This window comes from Carlito syrichta, unplaced genomic scaffold, assembly GCF_000164805.1.
Source record: "Carlito syrichta isolate Samal-C Ts95f unplaced genomic scaffold, Tarsius_syrichta-2.0.1 Scaffold306989, whole genome shotgun sequence".
Taxonomy (NCBI): Eukaryota; Metazoa; Chordata; class Mammalia; order Primates; family Tarsiidae; genus Carlito; species Carlito syrichta.
In genome coordinates this window covers 158997-184551 of record NW_007251085.1, presented here as the reverse complement: position 1 = coordinate 184551, position 25555 = coordinate 158997, and the positions used below count along the sequence as shown (strand labels likewise).

At 41.5% G+C, this 25555-nt stretch overlaps 1 protein-coding gene across 1 annotated transcript in view; it reads right to left on the bottom strand.

Moving 5' to 3' along the window:
- Window positions 1-2942: 2942 nt before the first annotated feature.
- SYTL4 (synaptotagmin like 4) overlaps window positions 2943-25555 on the bottom strand; it is a 31307-nt gene continuing 8694 nt past the window's right edge. The window contains exons 5-16 of the mRNA XM_008063674.2: window positions 16416-16517; window positions 15870-15945; window positions 15248-15338; window positions 15025-15132; window positions 14075-14163; window positions 12793-12971; window positions 12394-12496; window positions 11697-11858; window positions 8721-8829; window positions 6372-6471; window positions 5116-5324; window positions 2943-3187 (exon numbers count right to left, since the gene is read on the bottom strand). Of these exons, the coding sequence (XP_008061865.1) occupies window positions 3039-3187; window positions 5116-5324; window positions 6372-6471; window positions 8721-8829; window positions 11697-11858; window positions 12394-12496; window positions 12793-12971; window positions 14075-14163; window positions 15025-15132; window positions 15248-15338; window positions 15870-15945; window positions 16416-16517 (1477 nt within the window). The 3' untranslated portion in view covers window positions 2943-3038. The remainder of the gene's footprint in view (window positions 3188-5115; window positions 5325-6371; window positions 6472-8720; window positions 8830-11696; window positions 11859-12393; window positions 12497-12792; window positions 12972-14074; window positions 14164-15024; window positions 15133-15247; window positions 15339-15869; window positions 15946-16415; window positions 16518-25555) is intronic.

Here is a 25555-nt window from a genome sequence, read left to right as displayed (position 1 = left end):
GTTGCTGAGTAGAATGGGACATGGAAGAAATGACCAAACTTGGAGCTAAAAGTTCCCTTCTCCCACTGCCCTCCAGGGAAATAGAAGAGTTATGAAAGGCAGGAGGCAAGTTTTAGGCAGAAGGCAAAACACAATGAGTTCATATGGGAAAGTCTCTGGTCAGAGCAAGTTTTTGGTTCCAAAGGCAAAGACTACATACCGCACATGATGAGTACCCTTCCTTGTCTTTATCACAACACTTCCAGAATAAGCCAAGACATACTATCAGGTCAGAGACCTGAACGTAGAAGGTACACTACCTCCAGAACAGAGTTTTCACCGGTCATGACTCTTGCATATAAATACTCCTCGAGTTTAAAACAACCGAGGAGCTTTCGTTCTGTTTCACTTTGAATAGTCAAGGCAGGTCAATCTTGCTTCTTTAGGTAAAGTTTTACTGTAATCTCCTTTGTAGTCCTTTGTAGATGATGACCGGAGAAATCTCAACTCCTAAAGTAGCAGAAGAATCAGGTCCATAGCCAGACCCAAAAGGGCTAGCCCAACCCTAACCCTGTACATATTTTCTCTCACTCACTCTTCTTATTTCTGCCCCCACTTCTCTCTTATGCCTAGCATGTTCTCTCTCTCTCTCTCTCTCTCTCTCTCTCTCTCTCTGTCACACACACACACAATGTGGTCACTAAGCTGGCTAGTTAATATCCAAAGCATTCTGATTGTCCTACTTTGTAAATTAAACTTATTTGTTTAAGATTGTTCAGAAAAGATGAGTCATTTCTTTGACTCTTCACCCATAACACACATATTCTCACAGGAGGCAGCAGAGTCAGACATTGATTAAAATCTCAACTCTGTCATGTAAAAGTGGGCTTGAGTTTCTTCATCTGTAAAAAGGGAAGATTGCCTACTTTATAAGATTGTTGGAGAAATTAAATAAATTATATATGAAGTCTTATACAAAAAAAGGCATTTGATATATATTAACACCTGTTTGCACAAGAGATCAAGAATCACTTGGGCTCTATCTAGAAACCCAGAACCTTATTTCTGAGAAGGGTTACACTTGGCATCTGTGTTATTTCCCTCTCAAAACTAAATAAACAGTAGTAGGAGTGAAGGAAAAAGTTCCCACCTCCCAGAGAAATGGAAGGATCCTAATAGAAGTGCTTATCACATGGAATGTTTGCCCTCACCTCCTGTATGAACACTTTTCTCCTTCCTCCAATGCAGGAGGGTCTACAAAACTAAAGAAGGAGTTCTCTTGGTACATGAGAGAGAGAAAAGCAATGCCTCTTTTAAGATGGGTTCTTAGTTCTCTTCTTAGATACCAAACACAGAGGTTAAGCAATTAGAGCTCAGTGAAGGTATCAGGCAGCAACGTGGGGAAAGGCAAATTTTCTTCAAGTCAACACACGATAGCTATGGAAGAGCATTTATCACTTTGGTTCTTACCCTTCAAGCCACAGGAAAAGCAACAGTAAGTCAGGACATCAGAGACAGAAGCATCTACAGAACTAACAAATGCAAACATTTGACAAGTGAGAAAGCTTTATTGAAGCACACATACATGTCAAGGGGTGGGAAACAAAAGAGCAAGTTACAGCCCAGGATCCCAAGTTACACCTTCCATTACAATATCAATTCATACCAGATACATCTTTTTAAAAACGTTCCTCCATTAAATTCACACACAATAGAAACCACTGTATCTGCCCTCAATCCAGTGGCCTTACAGGAAATCAGCTAGAAGCTGACTCTACTGAAAGAGAGTTCTTCTCTTGATAAAGACTCCTTCCACATACAACTTTGTGTCAATAAACTTGTGAGAATAAAAAGGTCTATTTGGATCAGTGAGTACCAGAAAATGAAACTTAGCTCACCAGAGCCTCAACACACCACACCCATGTTATATATAGGTCAAATTTAGGAAACAATAGCAAAAATAGGAACTGAAACCTCACCAGGCAGGAAGTCAGAGATTCTGGAAAATTCTCCATCTACATTTTCATGGAACCCTAGCAGTCCTCAGCCTGGAGAAACAGTGGGCCAGTTTAGACAATACTTGTTTCTTCCGGCTGACACAGTGGCATGTAGACCACATTCTGTGTAGCAACACAGCCCAGACACAAAAACTGAGACAGATGTGGTACATGAGAGTGAAAATGTCTTTTCATTCATTAGAGAAATGAGGCACTCTCTCTTCAACAACTGTTGTTACCAGTTTAAAATGCAGAGAATTCAGCTAGGCTGTGAGACATTTTACCCTCAATTACTCATATCCTCTGGGATCAGCTAGAAGTTCTCACTGAGCATGTTCATGACCTAGTCAAAAGGCCATTATCTAATTAAAGTGCTTTTCTAAAGTGACTCTATTATAAGGGTCCTCCAAAGGTCTAGTAAAGGTGTCAAGAACTGGAAAAAGCTGGAGAATTTTCTTAGCATTTCAAAGAAAAGGATTAGACCCATGCAAAATGGAAATTGATTAAAAACAAGCATAGTTAAAAGCCAAGTTCCAGAAATTTATCAGGGTAGAAAATAAGTTAAAAGCATAATTTGGGAGGAAAGAGAGAAACCATTCACCTGTCTCCTATATTCCTCTGTCTCTAGAAACCCAACCTCGCTTCCCAGAGCCTTGGCCTCACATCAGGCACATCTTGAAACACAGACTGTTACTAATGCCAAAGGTAGCCAGGGCTTCCTGGGGAAGTAGGAACAAGGACAGCAAGACAGAAGATAAAGAGTTGTTTTAAAAGGTTCTTTTAAGTTAATCAGACCTCATAAAGATATAAGAATGAACTCTAAAAATAGATTATGCATAAATTTTCAAAAAAACATTTTGAAGAGACTGTTATTCTTGAGTCTGCTTTAAAAGGGGGAATAAGTCTGTATCACTCTAGCTAGCATAATAAGATTTGCAGAAATACATGTTTGTACACACATACACAACACATACACATTAAATTATATATCTTTGCTCTTGGTTTCTTCGCTTCCTCTGACTTGCCCTGGCCAAGGCCGGACCTTCAGAGGAGGACAGGGACTCATAAACCCAACTTCTGCTTGGCCATCGAGGAACGGAGTTGCAGAGTCCCTTCTGCCCAAGACCCTGGGTACTGTCGCATCTTCTGCCACAGGTTCACTTCTTCCCCAGTCGAGTCCATCCAATCCACCACTTCCCCATTACTGATCCCTGAGGAGAAACACCAGAGGAGGCTGAACAGGAGCCCTGGTCCTCAGCTCATCAGGGAAGATGTGTTGTACAGATGGGTTTTATGGGGTAGCTGCCCCATAAAAGACAGTGTGCTACGAAGATGGACTGGTGGGGACAGCAGTCTAGGAAATGCTCCCTGTTGATCCTTGCACAGATATTTCTGCGCTCCCGAGAGTCTATCAAGATACTTCAGGTTGATAAAATCGGGCTCCAAATGGCACACAGTCTGCTAGAAACTTCTTATTCTGAGGCTGTTACAGAGCTCTAGTGTCTCACACCTCATGTCAGAGCTACTGCCCTTCAGTTATTGCCAACTGAATTTTTTTTAAGCCGAACACCTTTTTCTCTAGATGCAGACTCCAAGCCCAAAGTCAGGATTGTATGTGACCTTATTTTTATTTTCCTGTACAGTCACTCATTCATTCAAGCAACATTTATTGAGGGCCTAATGTGTGCCAAATACTCTCCTAGGCTCTGAAGATGGTAATGAACAAAACAGAAAAACCCCTGCCCTCAGGCAGCTTTTGTTTGAAGACAGAAGACAGAAAATATATAAGCAAACCAACAGAAGTATTTCAGATCATGAGATCAACATTATGAAGTAAATAAACAGGGTGATTTGTAGTGCCTGGACCAGGACCTACTATGCAGATGCAGTGTCTGAGGGACTCTTACCTCTTCTGTAAGAAGGAGACTTTTGAGTCAAGACCTTTCCAGACAGAGAGAACAATAATTACAAAGGTTCTGACGTGGGAATGGGCTTGGTAAATCAGAAGAGCAGAAAGTCATCATGGTAGGAGTACAGTGCCAAACAGGAGAGTGATATGAGATAGATCATAAAGGAACAGTAAACCCAGTTATAGAGGCCTGTAGGTATGGTAAGAACTTTGGATTCTTTTCTAAGTACAATAGGAAGCTACTGAGGGGTTTTAACAGGGAACTGACATGAAGTGTCATCACTCAAGATTCTTTGTGTTAAATGCTTTGTGTGGGTTATTAATATAAAAGCAGTATGTAAGGCCATGGGAATACAGAGACCATGGAGGGAGCAGAGAAGAGGATCCGAGACCAAGACCTAAGAAGCACCAACATCTGGAGTTTGGGTAGAGAATGAGGAGCCTACACAGAAAACTGAGAAGGGATGAGCAGTGAGTTAAAAGGGAACTAGAGTATAGTGTCAACAGAAGCTCAGCATTTCAAGAAAAGGAGAGTGGTCCACTATGTTAAATAGTACTGAAAATTCTAGTGAGATGAGAACACCATTTTGGCAAAAGCAATTGCTCAGCAGAGTGGTGGGAAAGAAACCAGGTCACAGTGGATTGAGGACTAAAGGAGAGGTGAGGAAAGGAAGACAATTACTTTTAAGAAATTAGAGGAGAGACATGCAGTCAAGGGAAGGTTTATTTGTGTTTATTAAGATTGGAAATACTAGAGCATATATGTATTCACCTCCAGTAGGTAGGAAGAATGAAACTGAGAGATGGAGATTACAGAAGTGAGGTGTTAGGAAGAGGAAGAGGTGATCCAGAACACTTGGAGACAGCTTGGCTTTTGCTAACCAAGACCCTTCTTTCATTATTAACAGAATGGAAGATGGAAAGTATAGGTACAGACATATAGGGAGCTTTGTAGATATTTTGCTGGGAAGATGATCAAGTTCCTGACAATCAAGGTCACTTTTATCAGCACATATAATAGTAAGACATGATATTTGCTCATATAACTACAATAGCTCGGCCTTCCTTTAGGCCTGGCACATAGTAGGCCCTCAATAAATATTTGTTGAATGTTAACTGAAAGGAAAGGTGACAATTCTCATAAAGGAGCTTTGGAGGGAGGGGGCTGGTATTGCAAGTGAAACAGACAAGAGGCCTTTCAGAAAATGAGGATGGGGAAGAGGCTCTCACCAGTGCCAACACCCAGCCTGATCCCTCCTAGGAAGTCATTGCTGGCCAGGGGCTCCCGGTCCCACACAGTCAGTTCCAGACACATGTGTTGTAGATCTTCCAGCCTTACACCATTGTAGACAAATGTATGGTTGTAGTGGGGATTCAGGGTCTTCTTCATCACAGGAGTTTTACGCTTACTGGCCTTGTTCCTCATGGGAAGGAGGTATCTGGTAGAGGATGGGGAGTAAACAACAGCCTACTCAAAGCTGAGGGCAATGTCTGTCTAAAACCCCTTTCCCCTACCACAGGCTTAGCCCAAGAAGGTAAGTCAACACCTAGATCCTAGTGCCCACATCCCCCCTTTGAATCTGCTGAAGCAGAATTCCTACTACCTCCACTAGATCATTCACCTGATTCAATTCCTTTAACCTGGAGAGAAAATGAATATAATTAGTGAGGCTGTTTTCTGTGCTTCACCAAAAATGGGTTTTAAATATTTGGTTTCATTTCCACTAAGCAAGGTTCTCTTTAAATAAAACCAATGGTACTCTGAATAAGCCTAGTCAAACGGGATTTGCTAGAGAACTTAAGTCACTGGGTGAGCCAGGCTTGGTGGCTCAGCCTGTAATCCCGCGCCTTTGGGAGGCTGAGGTGAGTGGATTGCCTGAGCCCGTGGGTTCGAGACTTGCCTGGGCAACTTGGCGAGCCCTCATCTCTATAATAAATCAAAATTAGCCAGGCGTGGTAGCGCGCGCCTGTAGTTCCAGCTACTTGGAAGGCTGAGGCGGAAGGATGGCCGGAGCCCAGCAGGTCGAGGCTGCGGTGGCTGGGAGTGGCCACTGCACTCCAGTCTGGGCGACAGAGTGAGATTCTAACTCAAAAAAAAAAAAAAGGTCAATGGGTGACCTACAATTTGGGGAAAGCTAGCATCACTTACTAATTATGGGGAACAAAGCCCTGAGTTCCCAAATCTAGACAGTAAGGGGATACAGATTTATACCCAGATTTGAGAGCATGAGTTAGAGAAAAGTCAGAACCTATCTATCTATCACCCTCCTCTTTGGATACAACACTACAGCCCAGTTCTAACTGAGCTTAGACTGGTCCAAAGGTGGTGGTGGAGGTTTTGCAGTTACCTAATTTCAAGAACAAAGTTGGCTGCTGGGGGTGACAGAACACAGAGGATAATACCCACAGAGAAAGGTTAAATTGAATTCCCGTCTTAGCTCTCTTGTCCTGAAACTGTCTAGTTTGGTGTTGGTCCAGGGACTCACCCCTTGACAAAGCTGTCTGAAGTCCCTCCTGCTTTCACAGCCATCAGGTTCTTCGCTTCTTTGATCCACACCTGGAGCTCTCCCCCTTTCCCACCTTTACCTGTAAGGGATGTCAGCCATAGCAAGTGAGCCCTACACCTCCACAGTGACTTTGAGCTTTATCTACATCTCACTTCCTTTTCCTGCTCCTGAAGGCAGCAAGCTCCACAACAACTGAACCACACCTGATTTGTGTCTTCAGTACCCAGCCCAGTACCCGACAGTAAGCAGTAGGCGCTCAATTCATATCAACCACAATAGCAAAAAATGCTTATTGAAACTGGCGATGTGCCAGATACTATGTTAAGCATTGGAGTCTCAAAATAACCCTACAAGACACACACTATTTTTGTGTGTATTATAGATGAGAAAATTGAGGCTTAGCGACATATAATTGCCAGATATTTGTTGAATAATTTTAAAAAGTAGAAACTCCTCTACTTGAGTTCTCGATTCCATCTTCACTTCATAGGACTCATCAGGCATCATCAATTTCAATCCCCACCTCCCATTTTTAATATTTCTCTCTCCACTAGTTCCTCAGTCTAAATATATGCTAATCTTACCTTTTTAAAAAAATCCTTTTAAAAGAAAACCTCCCTTCAACCTTATCTCTTCTTCAAGCTATTCTCCATGTCTCTCCTTTCTTTTTTTTTTTGAGTTGGAGTCTCACTCTGTCACCCAGACCGGAGTGCAGTGGCCGCTCCCGGCCACCTCAGCCTTGACCTGCTGGGCTCCGGCGATCCTTCCGCCTCAGCCTTCCAAGTAGCCGGAATTACAGGCGCATGCTACCACACCCGGATAATTTTTTGATTTATTGTAGAGATGAGGTCTTGCCTGCCCAGGTGGGTCTCGAACCCGCGGGCTCAGGCAATCCACTCACCTCAGCCTCCCAAAGGCACAGGATTACAGGCTGAGCCACTGAGCCCAGCTCATGTCTCTCCTTTCTTTCGTCATCAATTACCCTGAAAGAAAGTCCACATTCACTCCCTCTACTTCTTTGCCTCATTCACTCAGCCCAGTTTCTATTGAAATCTGGTTTCTGCTTCTTCTAATCCACTGAAAATGCAATACACTGCCAACTAGACATGTCTTCTCAGTCCCCATCCAGCCTGACCTCCTTGTGATATTTCAATGCTGTTAACAACCCTTGCCTCTTCTTCTTGAGGTGCTCTCCTGGCATTTCTTTCTGATAATCCTCTAATTCACACCCATGTCTTTCTCTCTTCATTCTTTAAAATGTTGCTGCTCCCTGATCCCTATGGTTCTATTCTTAACCTCTCTTCTCTGGTCATTCTATATCCCCTCCTTGGGGATCTCATTGATTCCCCACATCCTCTAGATGAGACCTTGCTGAAGGTATATTTTTAAAAGAACTCTGGCTTCTCATTGCCAATGGATCAAGTTAAACTTCTTACCATTACGTTTAAGGTCATTTTTGGTCAGGCTCTAGCCTCAGCTTCAATACCAGCCCCACTTCCATATATAGCATATCACAACTCCATTTCCACTGAAATAAGGGGTTCATTCCCCACACTCACCTACAACCCCACATTTACCATGCCTTTAAAAACCCTCTGCTTGTGCTATCCCCTCTTCTGGAAATGTTCTTCTCTCCCCATTCTCCTCCCTTTCTGCCTGGTAAAGTCTTAAGGTTCAGTCTCAAAGTTACTTTCTCTTTAAAGCTCTCCCAAATATAACCAGAGAGAACTCATTACTTTTATATCTATGTCCTTTTAGCACATGACTGTCTTACAAACACTTAAGATCCTTAAGGGAAAGCAAATATCATGTCTTACTCATCCACATGTCCATAGTCACTAACATGGGCCGAGCATGTTGAATTACTCTTCCTCAGCATTCAACTTCCTGTCCCACATACTTTACCAACTCTTCCAACCACCCTTCTTAGTCCTAAAGTTTCTGTTTTATTCTGCCCTCTTAGTAGATTGCCACGGCTGGGCAAAGATCCAGTCAACTTAGTAGCCTAAAAAAAAGGAATGCCAAACCCAAGGCATTCCATTCTGGTTTTTAAAAATGCAGAAAAGGTTTCTTAGTAAAGGAATCTTCCCTAGAAGATCCAAGGAGCATCCCAATCTGGTCTCTCCAACAGTGCTAGCCAGTAGCCAGCACCAGCTTCACACAGAGCTGGTTACGTTTGGGAGTGTTTTAAAGAGGAAATAACTTTGAGACTGAACCTTAAGACTTTACCAGAGAGAAAGGGAGGAGAATGGGGAGAGAAGAACATTTCCAGAAGAGGGGATACCACAAAGACTAAGAGCTAAATCCAGGGCCCCAAAGGAAACTCACTCTTTTTCCGGTCACCTCCAACAGGGAGTTTGGAGGCTGGGATGTATTTCAATGAAACCACCAACTCGCCTTTGTGTGATGGCAAGCCAGTCAGGGACTCAGCACTGATCTGAAACACAGAGAAACCCAACAGGTCAAGCCAGGCTTCTCAGGAATTGCTGGGACCTCTCCCTGAGGGGATTCTAAAGCTACCCCCAAGAACGGCTTCACAGAATATGAGGCTCCTTCTCTTCATGGATACAACTTAAGGTCCCTGGGCTATTGCAGTCACAGGGTTCTAGGGCAGTTTATTCAGAAAGAGATGCAGCAGAACAGAGTCTTCTACACTACCCACTATTATGCCACTTTGGGGTACAGTTACTAGATTCCAAATATTCTCAGAGGTGTCTTCCAGCAAAGTTGCCACACAAACTAACAAAGGGCTGACACCATGACAAAGAATCTGGCTACCAGCATTGTTAGTAATAGCCAAAAAGTAGAAGCAACCTAATTGTCAATAAACATAGGAAGGGTTAAATGAGTAATTTTAATGCACTCGTATGGGATATAGGCATGCAGCCATCCAAAAAAATGCAGTGAATCTAAATCTGTACATGCTGACATGGAAAAACATCCAAGACAAAGTGTTAAGTTAACAAAGGAAGATGCAGGAAAAAATCCCACTTATATTAAAATATATTCATATTTGTACATGTGAACATATGTATACAAATAATTATTTTTATCATTATCACTTATATAGCATTTACTATGTGCCAGGTACTGTTATAAGTACTTTAAGTCTATCTTTTTTTAATCCTCAAAATAGTCCCTATGAAACAGATACTATTATCCCCATTTTACAGGTTATGGAACAGAGAGGTTATGTTCAGACAGACTGGTTCCTGAGTTCATGCTTCTAATCACTGTACTACACTTCATAGAAAACCCCAGGATATAGACATACTTGTTTCCTCTAGATAGGTGAGCAGAATGGGGAAAGGAAAGAGTTTTCCCTTTTTACTCTAATAACAAAGAACTTTCCCTTTTTACTCTATATTAACATCTATAGTGTCTTTTTGTGAGAATGGCATATATCATTTTTATGTTTTGCTTTTTTTTTAAGACAGAGGTCTCACTCTGTTGCCCAGGCTGGAGTGCAGTGACAGCAACCTCAAACTCCTGGACTCAAGAAATTCTCCCACCTCAGTCTCATGAGTAGCTAAGATACAGGTATGTACTACCATGTCCAGCTAATTCTTTTTTTTAATTTTTAATTTTAAAGAGGTGGAGTACAATTCAGGGTTAGGTATACAAATGTTCATCATGCAGGTATCCTTGAAAGTTTTCATAGTGTTCTCTCGGGGTTTTTTTTTTTTTTTTTTTTTAGTAGGAGTCTCACTCTGTCACCCAGACTGGAATGTAGTGGCACACTCACAGCCATCGCAGCCTCGACCTGCGGGGCTCAGTGGATCCTTCTACCTCAGCATTCCAAGCAGCTGGAACAACAGGCGCATGCTATCATGCCGGCTAATTTTTTGATTTATTGTAGAGATGAGGTCTTGACAAGTTCCCCTGGCTGGTCTTGAACCCCTGGGCTCAGGCAATCCTCTCACCTCAGCCTCCCAAAGTGCTGGGATTACAGGCATGATCCACCATGCCTAGCCTTCAGCTAATTCTGAAAACTGCAGGCTTAGGCAATCCACTTGCTTTGGCCTCCCAAAATGCTGGGATTACAGGCTGAGCCACTGAGCCCAGTCAATACATTGTTAAATGGGGAAAAAAATCAAGAGATATATAAGCCACAGGGTTCGTGAGAGCCCATTTGTATAAAAAAGAAAATATATATAAATCTATAAATGTATCTGTGCTGCTTAATACAAAATTTCTAGAAGGAAACCCAAGTAATTGTTAACAGTGGTTATTTCTAAGCAATGGGACCTACTTTTTAAATACACTTTATGTTGTTTTAATTTTGAACCATATGCATATAAATCCTTTTACACTTAATTTTCTTAACCATAGTAAAAAATTCAAACATTAAAAAGGGGCATATAGAAAAAACTAAATCTCCCTTCCACTTCAGTCTTCATTCCTAGCAGCAGCCACCATTCTAGTTTCTTATCTAGCTTCCCAAAGATAATCTATGCACCATGTATTGTTTTAAACACTTAAAATACTACTGTAAAAGAAGAACTTTGTCCTTTCATTGTACAGTTTTGATAATCAAGAAGTTGCTGACTCAGTCCTCTGTTTTAGCAACTTCATCTTAACTAGACTGACAGCAAGCTACTGAATGTCCATCATGTGCCAGTTACTGACTGGCACTTCATACGCAGTGCTGCAAAAGAGGAATACTATTGTTATCTTCATTTTATAGATGAAAAAACTAAGGATCACAGAAGTTAGGTGACTTCCCTAAGTTATTTTATAAGTTAGATGACTAACCTAGCTGGCAAGTGACAGAACCAGAATTCCAATCCAGGTCCACACTCAGGTCCCAAGCATGATTATGCCCCACTGCTACACTCTTGCTTGAGATGCCATCTCCAAAGTAAAATTTTCCCTGGTCTGTGTAACAAACAGTACAGCAATTGGAGCTCCATGAATAGTTTTACTTTCTCCTTCTTTAGTAAGAAGTTTAGCTTGGAAAAGGGGTACACATTAGGATACACCCAGAGGGTTAGTTTGAAGAAGAGGTGCCAAGTTAGGATGTTAGGACACACTCAGATTATGGAAGGTTAGGAGGCAAAGCTTGGTACACATAAGAAAAACTTTTAAAAGCAAAACCATGACTTCATACTTTGATTGGTTTACACAAAACTCACACTTAGCAAGTGCCTCTGAAATCGCTGTCAAACTCAGAAACCCCAGCAGGGTGTGCTAGAACCCTAGAGAAGACTACATTCAAGGACACTACCAACCATAGACCAGCAGAGGCCACTGCAGAGAATTCTACCTCAGACCCAAGCTGCAGAAGTTGTTAAAGCAGACTACCTTTCCATGTAAAGGGAGGCAATGATCCGGTTTCTTATCAAGTTTCCAGGAATCCATTTGAATCTCTGCCTCTCCAAGAAAAGTGTTTCTGCCAAAACGACCATGATGCCAAACCGAAAACTGCAAGGTCCTCTGGGCCAGGAGAGATTCTGGGATCTCATACTGTGAAGGAAAAGTAGAAGCCCAAGATGATTAGTTAGTGGTAATTTCTCAGAAAAGATTATTTTAAACCTGAACAACCATACCCAGAGTCAACAGTCCTGAATACCAAATTATTTTAGCCCCTAAGCACTTTGAGTTGAGTTTCCTCACTCAAAGCCTCTACTTACCCATTTTTTTAAAAACCTACCAAATTCCATAGGAGAACTTGGAAAATTAATTAATTTTTCCTGGAGTGAGTGAGAGAACACTGGAACATCCAAAAAGAATTGCCAAGGAGACTCCTTCTCTCAAATGACTTTTTAAAATGAGATGTGTGGCTGTGTGGATCTACAACTTCACAATGATCCAGGAAAGCCAGATCATCTCTGTTCTCTTCTCTGGGAGATCAGAATGTGAACAGATGCCCAGAGTATATCTTCAGAAACAGACATGGCCCATTGAAACCCGTGTCACCCAACCATGTTGCAGAGGAATGGCTACAGCTTAGGACACAAGATAGAACAAGTTTTCCTACCCTCGGAGTCTACATATTTACCCTGAGGGTCTCATCATACAGTGGATTGATGGTGTCCCGCTTGATGCTGGTTTTTCTTTTTCCCTGGCGGGACTTATCAGGAAGAAGATAAGTCTTCACATACCTAGAAACCAAAGAGAGTACTGAGTAAATGGCCATCCTTTTTCAAGCCCATTCTTCACTTCTTTGCTCTCCATATAAATATGCCATGGCAAAATGCAATATCAAAAATGTCACATCAAACCCTCTTAGACACACCATTCTTGCTTTGTCCCAATTCTGCCCCTTTTCTACATCACACCTTCCCTACCCCCACCCCACCCCCCGCCAAAGTGATAAGCTTTGTTCAAGAGTGGCCAGACAGATGCCAGGGTCTGGTCTCCAGTCTCAGAGTATCAGTCAGGTTCTAGAAGCACTCACGGGTTAGACCGCTTCTTAGCTTCATCAGCATAGGCCAGCTGGTGGCACTCCTTCATATGGATGACCAGACTCTGTGTTTGCTGCTCATACTTCAGAGAAAAGGTAATCTTGCCAGTCACAAAGATGTTCCCAAAATCACCAGCTTCACTATAGATGCTCATCATGCTGCCGATTGTACTCTGAAGATAAAGCACCCATGAACATCTAGGGAAGGAACACTCCTCCACCTACATGGCACATATCTTCCCTCTTGATAAAGCCAGTCCCTGAACAAAACAAAAGTTTCTGAAGCCCCTGCAACAAATTAGTACTGCCAACAGTCCTTGACTCAGAGGATAAGACAAAGTTACCAACACACTCACAATGGTTCAGGTTAATAAATCAGTTCATGGTTTACCTAGGCTCTTCATTTTTCTTTCCTTATTTTTATACATTTTAGTGTTAATTTCCACCTGCCTCAGAAGGTGGGCAAGGAGTTGAGATAAGGTGCAGGCAAGTCCATTTTTGTTATGTCATCAATACTAAAACATTGGCTAGAAGGGGTTAGTTACTAATTAAAACAAGGTGCCTTGATAATCTGTGAGTTTCTTTTACCCACCTTATCTCTGTCAAGAATTATAAAGAAAAGAGACTGGCCCAAAATTGGGAGTGGGTAAGTAGGAAGGAAACACTACCAGAAGTGAAAAGTCACCTTCCTCTCTGGCAGTAATCTGTTGTGTGAGTCGACATTCTCTTCCTGTGTGTGAATGTGAACAAACTCTAATCACCCTTGCTTCTGACTCTGTTTCCTCTAAATATCAATCTTCATACTTGTAACAGAACTAGACTCTGGTTCTTAAATGTCCCTTTAACTTCATGATCCTGACTAGTATTGTTGATCCTTAGCTATATGCTGATACCAATTAACCCTGCCAGAGCGCCTCTCAGGACACTTACTTGACTTTAGTGTGGCTATAATGAAGAAATATGATCTTACTTACTTCCTGGCCTGGGTACCTATTTAGGGGAGAAATTAAGGTTTCTGTTCCCAAAGCTGTGATGAAGAATGCCCCTAGCCCTCATTACCTAATGTAATAATCTCCAGGCGAGAGGCTCCAGAAGTCACCTTAGATGTACACTAAGCACCTATGGTCTAAGTTGACAATAGGAACAAACAAATGCATCTCACTTGCCTGGAAAGAATGACTAGAATTATTTCCCCATGTTCTGAGTCTGTTCTAGGGAGATGCTTCTTTTCCTCCTAGTACCCCAGTGTGTACCCCACAGAACTAACAGAACTCACCATGGAGGAGCCACTTTGCATGCTGCTTCTGGCTAGCTTCTGGCGATGCAACTTCACCAGATGGTCAATGTCTTCTTCTTCTTCTTCCTCTTCCCCTTCTTCTTCTTCTTCTTCTTCTTCTTCTTCTTCTTCCTTCTCCTCCTCCTCCTCCTCCTCCTCTTCCTGGAACAATAAATGTAGATTCAGAGTTAATAAAGGCCAGGAAAGCTTCAAAGCCTAATATTTTGCTTTTTGTTTTATTTTTTAAAATCTGAAACAATTTTTTTAATTTGTATATATTCATGGGGTACAAGTGAAATTTTGCTACATTGATGTATTCCAGAGGTCAGAGCCTTTATTGCATCCATCACAGGATCAACACACGTTGTACCCACCAAGCAACCTCCCATCCTCTCCAAGTCTCCATTTCCCATCATTTCACACTCTGCTTCCACGTGTCCACACTATATAGCTCCCACATGCAAGCAAGAACATGCAGTATTTGAAAAGACTAATATATTTCCTTTAGTGGGAAACATAATTGTTGCAAAGCTCTGAAGTGTCATATGTATGTGTATGCACATATTCATATTTTCATATCTCCCCATTTTAGGCTTCCCAGCTCTATTTCAACGATCTGTCTTATATCTCAAAAGAATCAGAATAGTTAACGCTTTTCATAGGAGCTATAACTCTCATTTGACTGCCCAATCCAGCTATCTCTTTACATTTTAATCAAAAGAATTATTTATTTGAGCCCCAACCATATATCCAGCAATGTGTTACAAAAACAAAGAGATAGCAAAGACAGCTCTTTCCTTTAAGCGAATCATGAGCCAAGTTTACTTTAGAAATGTGGGGGAATCACAATTCATGTTGCCTTTTCCTAAAGAATTAAACAGATCGATTGAGAGCATCAGGTCCTGAAGACACTCTAAATACATAAAGTTTCATACAGTGGCCAAGGGCACTTACCATATCCACACTGAGGCCTGGGACAGATTTACTTCTGTCTCCCAAGGAGCTACTTTCATGCCCCACATCTTCTGGGCGAAGATCTATCACAGATTTAGTGTATTCTAAGTGGAAGATCAAAAACCCAAATCAAAAGAGACTTATTCTTCTCCATACTAGGAGCCCATCAAAGGTGCTCAGTACTTCAGTCCCAAAAGACCATAAAGGGAAACCAGCTACCTGAAGGCCTGAGAATTTTTCTGGTGTTTTTCTTGAATATCATTTCATCCTCATCAACAGATATCACATTTTGACCCCCAGGCTGAGTTTCCTAGGAAGGAATAAGGAAGGGCAAGGAAATGGAAAAGGACAGCTGGGTAGGTGGAAGGAGTAAGGAAAGAAGGATAGCCTTATGAAGAATAAGGTTCAGATGTTCACTACACTATGATTAACTTAAAGGAAAGATTAAATGCCTAGAAGTAGTACAAAACCTATTTTCTTACACATTTCAACCAAAACCTTATAAAATGTCCCCGAGTGAATCTGAACTTAAATCTGTTTAGTTGAATTCCTGATTTAAATTCTACCTGAGGAAAGAAAGGGAGGGAGTGAGGGAAGGAAGAGGAGAGGAGAGGGGAGGGGAGAATGGAGGAAGGGAGGGAAGGGGAGGAGGAGGGAGTGAGGTAGGGAGGCAGGCAAGGGGAGAGAGAAAGAAAGGGAGGGTGAGAATGGGAAGGAAAGGCTGAAGGAGGACAGAGAGAGGAGAGAGAGGGGAGGAAGGAGGGAGAAAATGGAGTGAGGGGGAAGAAAGGGAAGGAAGGAAAGGAAGGACAGGAAGGCAGACCAATAGCCTGAAGCTTACCTTTTCTACTTGAGATTTGGGGGCAGACATCTTCTTCCATTCTGGTAAGAGGCCAGATTTATCCAGAGAGTCTCTCCTGGAGGTAGATTCAGAAGTTATAACTAAGTCACCCTCTCCCATTTCCTTTCTACCCAGGGACCAGAGCTCTATGGAAGGAGAGCTACTGGCTTGGGGTGATCATAGTGACCAAATCCAGAAGGTTCACTCCACATCTAATTTACCTTGGAGGAATGCAGAGAATGAGATAGACAACTATGCACAAACACAAAACACACTGCCATTCCTAAGGGACAGCAGCATCAGTTGCTGCTGGGCTAGAAACAATCCTCCAAGGTGCAGCAGCCTGGAGAAGTTAATACACTCAGAGCAAAATCAAGGGAAGTGCTACTGAAGGACTTCTGATGAGGTCAGAGAAAACACTTTACTTGATTGCCTGAGGACAGAAATCATGAGCACTTGAAGGTATAAGAGCCCTGCATTCTGATGTTGAGAACAAAATGGGAACCCAGGGTTGAGTGCAGGTGAGGGAAATGGGTGGAACCTCACCTGGATGTGCTATCTGAGTCAGCTGTGTAGCTGTCCAGACTCTCACTCTCAGCCTCCAGCACACTCTTTCCACTTTTCAGCTTTGGCACTTCAAGTGGCACGCTAGAATAAAAACCAAAAGCCAGTATTTAAAGGAAGCAGGCTCTCCTATCTCTAGTCAGACCTCCTTCTAACTCATTCACAATGGTAGCCTGAGTGCTCTTGTAAAATAAATGAGTACGCTTTTTAAAAAATTAACTAATTTATTAATTGATTGATTTAGGAGATGGTCTTGCTACGTTGCCCAGGCTGGAGTGCAGTGGCACAATCATAGTACACTGCAGCCTCTAACACCTGGGCTCAAGCAATCATCCTGCCTCAGCCTCCAGAGTAGCTGGGACTACAGGCATACTGAGTACACTTGTAAAACTCTTCAGTGATTCCCCATTGCTGTTGGGATTGACTTCAAACTCCTTAGCATGGCAAGAAAATCCTTAGGATTTGGTCCCTGCTTGCCTCTCCAGCCTCGTCTTTCACCCTCCACTCCTCCTCATGTTTTATGTTCCAAAAAAGTGAGATTCTTTTGGTTCCATGAATATCCCAAAGCTTTCCCTCTTCCCTCTTTTCTCTGCCTGGGATTTTTTTCACAGTGGCAACTTTTCTTCACATGACTAAATCTACTCCTTCTTCAGATCTCTCCTTATATGTCGATTCCTCTGGATCTCTCTGATCATGCCCAACCCCAAGTCTGACTTAGTTACCCTCCTATGTACTCCCAAAGCACCCTGATTTCTTGGTAGCACTCATCATATACATAACTATTTATTTATGCCTTTTAAACAAAGAATATTTAATTTGTTCAACAATTTAAACAAATGATTTGTTTAGTGTATTGCTCCTCCATTAGACTAAGTTCCATGAGATCAGTGACCATATATCTTGTTGACTGCTGTGTTCTCAATGCCCAGAAGAGAGACTAACATAGAGCAGGTACTCAAATATTTGTTGACTGAATTCTTGAATAAATGCCCATATATCCATAAATAAGCAGTATATTTGGAAGACCAGAATTCTTTTTCAGCTTAATCACCTTAAATGAAAAATCACCCTGGGCATTCAAAATGGCAGTCCTTATCTCTAAAGGGAAGAACACCATTCCTGGGCCCCTTACCTCAAATAATCAGTGAAAGCAGCAGGAAAATAAAAAATTCATTCTGCCTCAAGTTTCTCAAATAATTTTCCTTGGCTGCCAGGACACCACACTCTCCTGGTTTCCTCTTCAGACCTCACTTGCTGCTGCTTCTCAGTCTCCTTTGCTGGTCCCTCTTCCTCTCCCAGACCTCTAATATTTGGATTACATCCAGGCTTCTTCCTTGGGCTGCTTCTCTTCTCTATCTAAAATTATCCTTAAATGATCTCATCTAGTCTTGTGGCTTTAAATATCCTCTATAAACTAATAACTCAAATTTATTTCTTACTCAAACTCCAGACTTGTTTTTCCAACAAACTAATCGAGTCTCTATTTGGGTGTCTCAAACACAGCAAGCCCAAAACCAAAGCCCTAATCTTCCCCCAAACTTGCTCTTCCCTCAATCTCATCAAATGGCAACTCCCTCCTTTCATTTCCCAGATCAAAAAGCTTAAGAACCATGCTTGACTCTTCCTTCTTTAACAATACAAAACAAATCTGTCAGCAAATCCTCTTGGCTCTATCTTTGATGTATATCTAAAATCTGACCAGTTTTCACCCACTCACTGCCATTACTCTGGTCCAAACCACCACCCTCTAGCTCCTGGATGGTTGCAGCAACCTCCTAACTAATCTCCCTGCTTCATGCAATCTATCCATGCCACAACAGCCAAAATGTGCTTTTAAAATATAAATCAGACATAGAATCACCATATGACCCAGTAATTCCACTTCTAGGCTTAGACCCGAGAGAACTGAACAACATATGTCCACACAAAAACATTTATATGAATGTTCACAGCAGCATTATTCCTATAGCCAAAAGATGGAAACACCTCCAAATACTCATCAATGGATGACTAGATGAACAAAATATGGTCCATCCGCATTATTCATCCATAAAAGAGAATGAAGTTCTGATACATGCTGAAAGATGTACATGGATAATACATGGATGAACCTTTGAGACATTATGTTAAGTGAAAGAAGTCAGACACAAAAGGCCACATGATATATGATTGCATTTATATGAAATGTTCAGAATAGAAAAATTCATAGAGTCAGAAAGTAGATTAGGGGCTAGGAGAAATAGGGAGTGACTGCTTAATTGATATGAGGTTTCTTTTTGGGATGATGAAAGTGTTTTGAAGTTAGATTGTGGTGATGGTTGCAAAACATTCTGAAAGTACTAACAGCCACGGAATTGCACACTTTTAAATTGTTAAAACGATGATTTTATGTAACATAAATTTTACCTCAATTTTTAAAAAGAAGAAAAATTAAAATTGTGTCCCTCAGAGCCATCCTTCTCACTCAGAGTAAAATAATACTTAAAAGTATCACCAAAGTCTTACACAATCTGCTTTTCATTCCATCTCTGTCCTTATCCTTTCCCATGATCCCCTTGCTCACTGTAAGTTAATTGTCTAGTCATTGACTCTTTTCCCCTATATCTGGCTTCTTTCTGCCTCTCTCCCAGGAAGCAGCCCCAGGCCAAGGCTGATCTCTGCAGGATACACATATTTCCAGCAATGAGTCATGAGGTACAGGTAACTGAACAGAGTTGAGAACAATGTGGATGGCACCCTTACTCACTGTGATTATAAATACCGTGTAGCAAGTTGAATAATTAACTTGCTTGACTGTAAAACTATTTGCTGTATTATTTCTTCACCAAATGTCCACCATCGGTGTCTCCTGTAAGTTCTAATAAACCAATGTCTTTCCCTGCTGGACCTCTGGGTGACTTCTTTGGAATATGTAAAAAATCTTACACACAAGCCCTCTCAGATTTGGGGCTGCCATGTTACACTCACTCAGTTCCAGATTACTCAAAAGGGCCAAACACAAACTCACCTTAGGATCTCTATATCTGTTGCTTTCTCTGCCTACGATGATCTTCCCCTATATACCCTCAGGGTTTACTCCCTCATTTGCTTTGTCTTTGCACAAATGTCATCTTATTATTAAGAATTTCCCTGGCTATTTTAAAGAAAACGGCATATGTATACACATGCATTGCCGGCACTCCCTATACCTTTAGTCTACTTAATTTTCTCCATAGCACTTGTCAATATCTAATAACTATATGTTTACTTGATTATTTATTTTCTGTGACCCCCCCCCCATCTCCCCAAACCTAAGTCCCACAAACAAGTGACCTTTTTATATTCACCAATGTATCCCAGTCTCTAAAACAACATCCGGCACATAGTAAGCATTCATAGGTATTTATCAAACAAACTAACAAATGAACAAAGAATGAGGTAAACAAAATCTATAATGCCTTAGCCAGCAAATAATAAACTTTCCAAGTTGTCACACGAAGTTTGAGATAGTTCTGTGAACAGCAGGGTTGAAATCCTAGAACATACAAGAGGTGAAACAGTGGTCACTCCTCGAGAGATGTATTAGCTTCATGGTACAGGACACAGCAAGGACGTTGATTTCATTTTTTACTTTAGAATCATTCTTTTCCTCTCTCTGCCACAAAGAGGAAAAAACCTAAGTGAAACCATTCCTCTAGAGAGGTAGTATTAACAGTGGCCCACAGAGAGTGTTTGTTTGCTCATATTTTTTTTCCTAAAGATTAATAAGTACTGATCAAGAACTGATACAAACAACCCTAGGGCAAAAAAAGCAATTATTTGACATCTGTGCAGTAAAAATAGACTAAGAGATGGGAGCCCTGGGCTCAAACTATCTATATGATCTCAGGTAAATCACTTATCCTGCTTTCTTTTCTGTAAAAATAAAGGGGTTAAATTTAATTATCTCTGAGGCTCCATAATTTTATGGAAAGAATCATTTATGGTCACTTAATCTGTTTTCATGTTTAGGATAAATAAGAGTCTTCTGGGTCCAATGAGACAAGAGGTCACAGATAGCCAGAAGCAGTAGGCTTCAGAAATTACATTCTGACCGATGATGTCAGATGTGTTAATCAGGTTCAGCAAATAAAAACCATTCTTATCCTTAACCACAAAGAAAAATGGGGGTCTCATTACTTGGAACAGATGAGTCAACCACCCAAGGCTGTGTGGATAAAATCACAGAACATATATATATAATGAAACACCATACAGGTATCAAAAAGAATGTAGACCCTTGTTGCTAACATAGAAAGATGCCCATGTTAAATTTTTCTACATTTTTTTCTTTTATACCTTGAGTTATAGCTAATATAAATAAGTTGCACATGTTTAAGTGTGCAACTTGGTAAGTTTTGACATACATGTACAACCATCAAATAATCATCACCACAATTAAGTTAATGAACATATTGATCACTCCCCAAAGTTTCTTCCTATCCCTTTCTCTTTTTTTAAAGTTTATTATTTTTTTTAATTATAAAGATGTAGGGTACAATTCAGGGTTAGGTATACAAACATTAATTATGCAGGTACCCTTGTTGATGAGGTACACCCCTCCCTCCCTAGCAGTTTCCCTCAACTGCCAATCCCATCCCCCTCCCCTGACAGTTTCCCATTACTGCCAAATGCTTTCTTATAGTATTATAATTGTTCAGGGTCCGCTTATGAGTGAGAACATATGGTACTCTGTTCTTTGTTTCTGTGATGAATCACTGAGTTTGATCGACTCCAAATCCATTCAAGTTGCTACGAATTCCATATATTTGTCCTTCTTTATGGCTGCATAATATTCCATTGTGTATATGTACCATATTTTCTTTATCCAGTCCAGTTTCGATGGGAAGCATGGTTGGTTCCATGTTTTTGCTATTGTGAACAGAGCTGCAACAAACATATGTGTGCGGGTACCTTTTTTGTAGAATGATTTGAGCTCCTCCGGGTATATTCCCAAAAGAGGGATTGCTGGGTCATATGGAAGGTCAATTTCTAGTTCTTTCAGAAATCTCCAGACTGTTTTCCAGAGAGATTGTACAAGTTTGCACTCCCGTCAGCAGTGTAGAAGTGTTCCTTTTTCTCCACATCCTCACCAGCATCTGTTGTTGTTTGTTTTAATGATGGCCATTCTTACAGGGGTTAGGTGGTATCTCAATGTGGTTTTGATTTGCATTTTCTGATGATGAGCCTGAGCACTTTTTCATGTGTCTGTTGGCTGCCTGTATATCTTCTTTCAAGAAGTGTCTATTCATGTCTTTTGTCCACTTTTTAAAGGGGCTGTATTTTTCCTTTTGGCGCATTTGAGTTCCTTGTATATCCTGATCCTTTGTCAGACATGGAGTTGGCAAATATTTTTTCCCATTCTGTGGGTTGTCTCCCTGCTCTCTTGATGGTTTCTTTTGCTTTGAGGAAGCTTGTCAGTTTGATGAGGTTCCACTTGTCTATCTTATTTCTTAAGGTATTGGCCTTTAGGGTTCTGGATAGGAATTGGTTGCCAGTTCCAATTTCCATAAGGGTGTCTTCTCCATTTTCTAAGATTCTTATAGTTTGAGGTTTTATATTTCCTACCCCTTTGTAATCCCTCCTTGCCTCCCTCCCTGCCCCTGCCCCGTCCCTGTCCCCAGACAAGTGCTGATCTGCTTTCTGTCACTAAAAATTTGTTTGTATTTTCTATAATTTCATATAAACAAAATCATATAGTATGTTCTCTTTGTTTGGCTTCTTTCACTCAGCAGGATTATGCTGAGATTTATTGTGTTGTTGCGTGTATCAACAGTTCATTCATTTCCATTGCTGAGTAGTATTCCATTGTATAAGCAAACCACAGTTTATTGATTCACCTGTTGATGGACATTTGAGTTGTTTCCAAGTTTGAGCTGTTACAAATAAAGGTACTGTAAACATTCATGAACATGTCTTTGTATGGACATATGCTTTCACCTGTCTTGAGTAAATATCTAGGAATGGAATGGCTGATCACAAAGTAAATGCACATTGAACTTTTTAAAACACTGCTAAATTGTTTTTCAAAGTGGCTGTACCTCTGTACATTTTCACCAGCAGTGTATGAAAATTCCAGTTGTTCTACATCTTCACCAACAATTGGTGTAGTCAGCCTTTAATTTTAGCCATTCTAGTAGGCATATAGCTATATCTTATTGTGATTTTAATTTGCACTTTTAATAACCAATGATGCTAAGCATCTTTTCATGTGCATTTGACATATCTTTGGTGGACCACCTTTTCAAATATTTTGCCCATTTAATATGGGATTGGCTATATTATTGAGTCTTAAAGTTCTTTTTCTTTCATTTTTTTAACTTAACATGTGTATAGTATGATCTTTTTTTAAAAATTTAAAAATTTAGAAATCCAACACATATTCTTAGTTTGGTATCCCATATGCCAAAACTATGCATGACAACAATAATTGTCTGGGGCAGAGGCAGTGAGGTTACTGGTAGACTTACTTTATATATGTGTATATTATGCATTAATATACAAGGGGAGACCCAAAAAACACAGAATTATTTTTTGAAAGGTGAGCCCTTGTAGGATAGGCTTCTCCGACGGGGTAAGTATTCTAGAAACCCATTAGCATCAGTGTGCCAGCTAGCATTGTTGTAAGAGGCTATGTTTGGCTTCAGTGCATTTTTTTTTTTAAACTCTTTCAAAGCATTTGCCATTTCATGATGGGTGATTTACAAGTGCACCTGTCTATACTGCACTGAATGTTCAGCAGTTTTGGACCAAAAATGGCATGACCCCCATGCTCCACCCTCCCTATTCACCAGATGTGGCCCCCAGTGACTTCATTTTGTTTCCCCAGATTAAAAAAAAAAAAGTGCCCACATGGAAGAGGTGAAACAAAAAAACGACAGAAGCACTAAAATATATGAAAATTGACAAGTTCCAAATCTGTTTTGAGCAGTGGAAAAAGCATCTCAATAGGTGTTCTGCATTAAACAGAGAGTACTTTGAAGTTGAACAAAGTTTAAACATGTAAGAATACAAAGTTTTTATAAATAAATTCCATTTTGGGGGCCCCTCCATGTAGCATCCAAACAATCATATAAAAAGTGATAGTGTCATTTCCCTTTGGTTAAGAGAAAGTTTGTAACAACACACACACAGCCCAAAATTCACCAGCAGCAACCAAATGAGGCAAAAATAAAACCTCAAGTCATAAAGTTCAAAAAATCACAGCTGGAGGCAGGGGGAAGAAGGCAGCCAAGCCAGTCAGACTATGCGAGTCCCAGTGTGAGCGTGTGAGTGTATGGAAAATTTTGTGTACATGCTGGTGAGCGAGTGGGTGTGTAAGTGGCTGGCTGAGTGAGGGCTAGGGAGCTAGCCGCCAGGGCTCTACCTGGTACAGCAGCTGGTGCCACAGCTGCTGGGCTTGGACCCTAATGATTCACTGGATGCAGAAACCAAGCACCATTTCCTTTCTTTTTTTTTTTAAATCAACAAAACCCTCCCTGGGAAGAAAATGCTAGGAGAGACTGTCTACGTGGGGCCTCAAGAGCAAGTGGTCAGGCCCCTGGTGCAATAGCTGGTGCTGCAGCTTCTCTGCTTGGTCCCTGGCTCTTCCGAGGTCCCAGAAGCCGAGTGCCATGTTTTTTTAAAACTAACAGAAATTTTCCGGAGAAAAGCAGCGGGGAGAGACTATTGCCCCAGGCTTTCCCTCACGATTGGCAGGAGAGACTGCTGACTCCAGGCTTTGCCTTACCACTTCAGCGCTTGGCAGGGCACTGGCAGCAGGGGCTACGAAAGAAGTCCAGAGGCAAAGTCCCACGGAAGAGGACAAGAGAACAAGAGAGGCACCCCACCACCATCTTGAAGGTAGGGCAGGAAAGTGCTCCAACTTGCTCACCATGGAGCAACAGACCTGATCTCTGTGACTTGTGGATCAACTACTCAGGGAATGATTGTGACCCAGAGGGAATATCCTGAAAGCACAAACTTCGGGGGGGGACCTGACAAGTGCTGAGTTCCAGGTGTCCCACCCCCACCCTGATCCAGCCGAGACACAAAGGGTGTGGTCAGAAAAGGATGAGGAAGGTTCCAAAGAGATCAGTGGTGAGTCCAGGGCTGACCCAAACCCCCTCCTCCACAGCAATCCTCCAAATGTCAGACCCACATAGCTAGGCCATAACTGAGAGGGACAAACCCAGGCGTAGCGTGGACGTCAGTCACAATAAGAGAACTCCATTCCAGGACAGGCCTGGCAGCTGGCAAGGGCACCCCCGGCGAGTACATACCTGGGGAAGAGAAAACCCTGCACCTCCCCATGGGAGGAGATCTCCCTAACCATATGAGAATGGGAGGGAAGGACTGCAGTCCCACCCACCTTCACTGCCCCACCTCCTTCCCTGCTCCAGACACTGAGGAGAGAGTGAAAGAGGTGGCTCTGCAGGAGAGAACTCATTAGAGGAACAATTACAGAGTCCGCCACAAGAGGGCAGGGGTTTTTTTATTTTATTTTTTATTTTTTAATTATGATGTTGTGGGGTATAGTTAAGGGTTAGGTATACAATTACGTTTCATTCAGGCACCCTGTTGATAAGAGATGTTTCCCCATCCCCAGACAGATATTTGCTACTGTTAATCCCATCCCCCCAATAGTTTCCCAGTACCGTCAGTCATTTTCTTATAGTATTACATTGGATGTTCAAGGTCCATTATATGAGTGAGAACATGTGATACTTGGATCTTTGTTTCTGTGAGAAGTCACTCAGTATTATAGACTCTAGTTCCATCCAGGTTGCTGCGAAATTCATGATTTTGTTCTTTTTTATGGCTGCGTAGTATTCCATTGTGTATATGTACCACATTTTTTTAATCCAGTCCTCTTTTGATGGGCAGCACGGTTGCTTCCAGGTTCTTGCTATTGTGAACAATGCCGCGATAAACATACGTGTGCAGGTATCTTTTTAATAGAGTGATTTGAGTTCTTCAGGATATATTCCCAGTAGGGGGATTGTGGGGTCATATGGGAGGTTGATATTTAGAGCTTTTAGGAATCGCCACACTGCTTTCCACAGAGGTTGCACTAGTTTACACTCCCACCAACAGTGTAGAAGTGTTCCCTTTCGCCATACCCT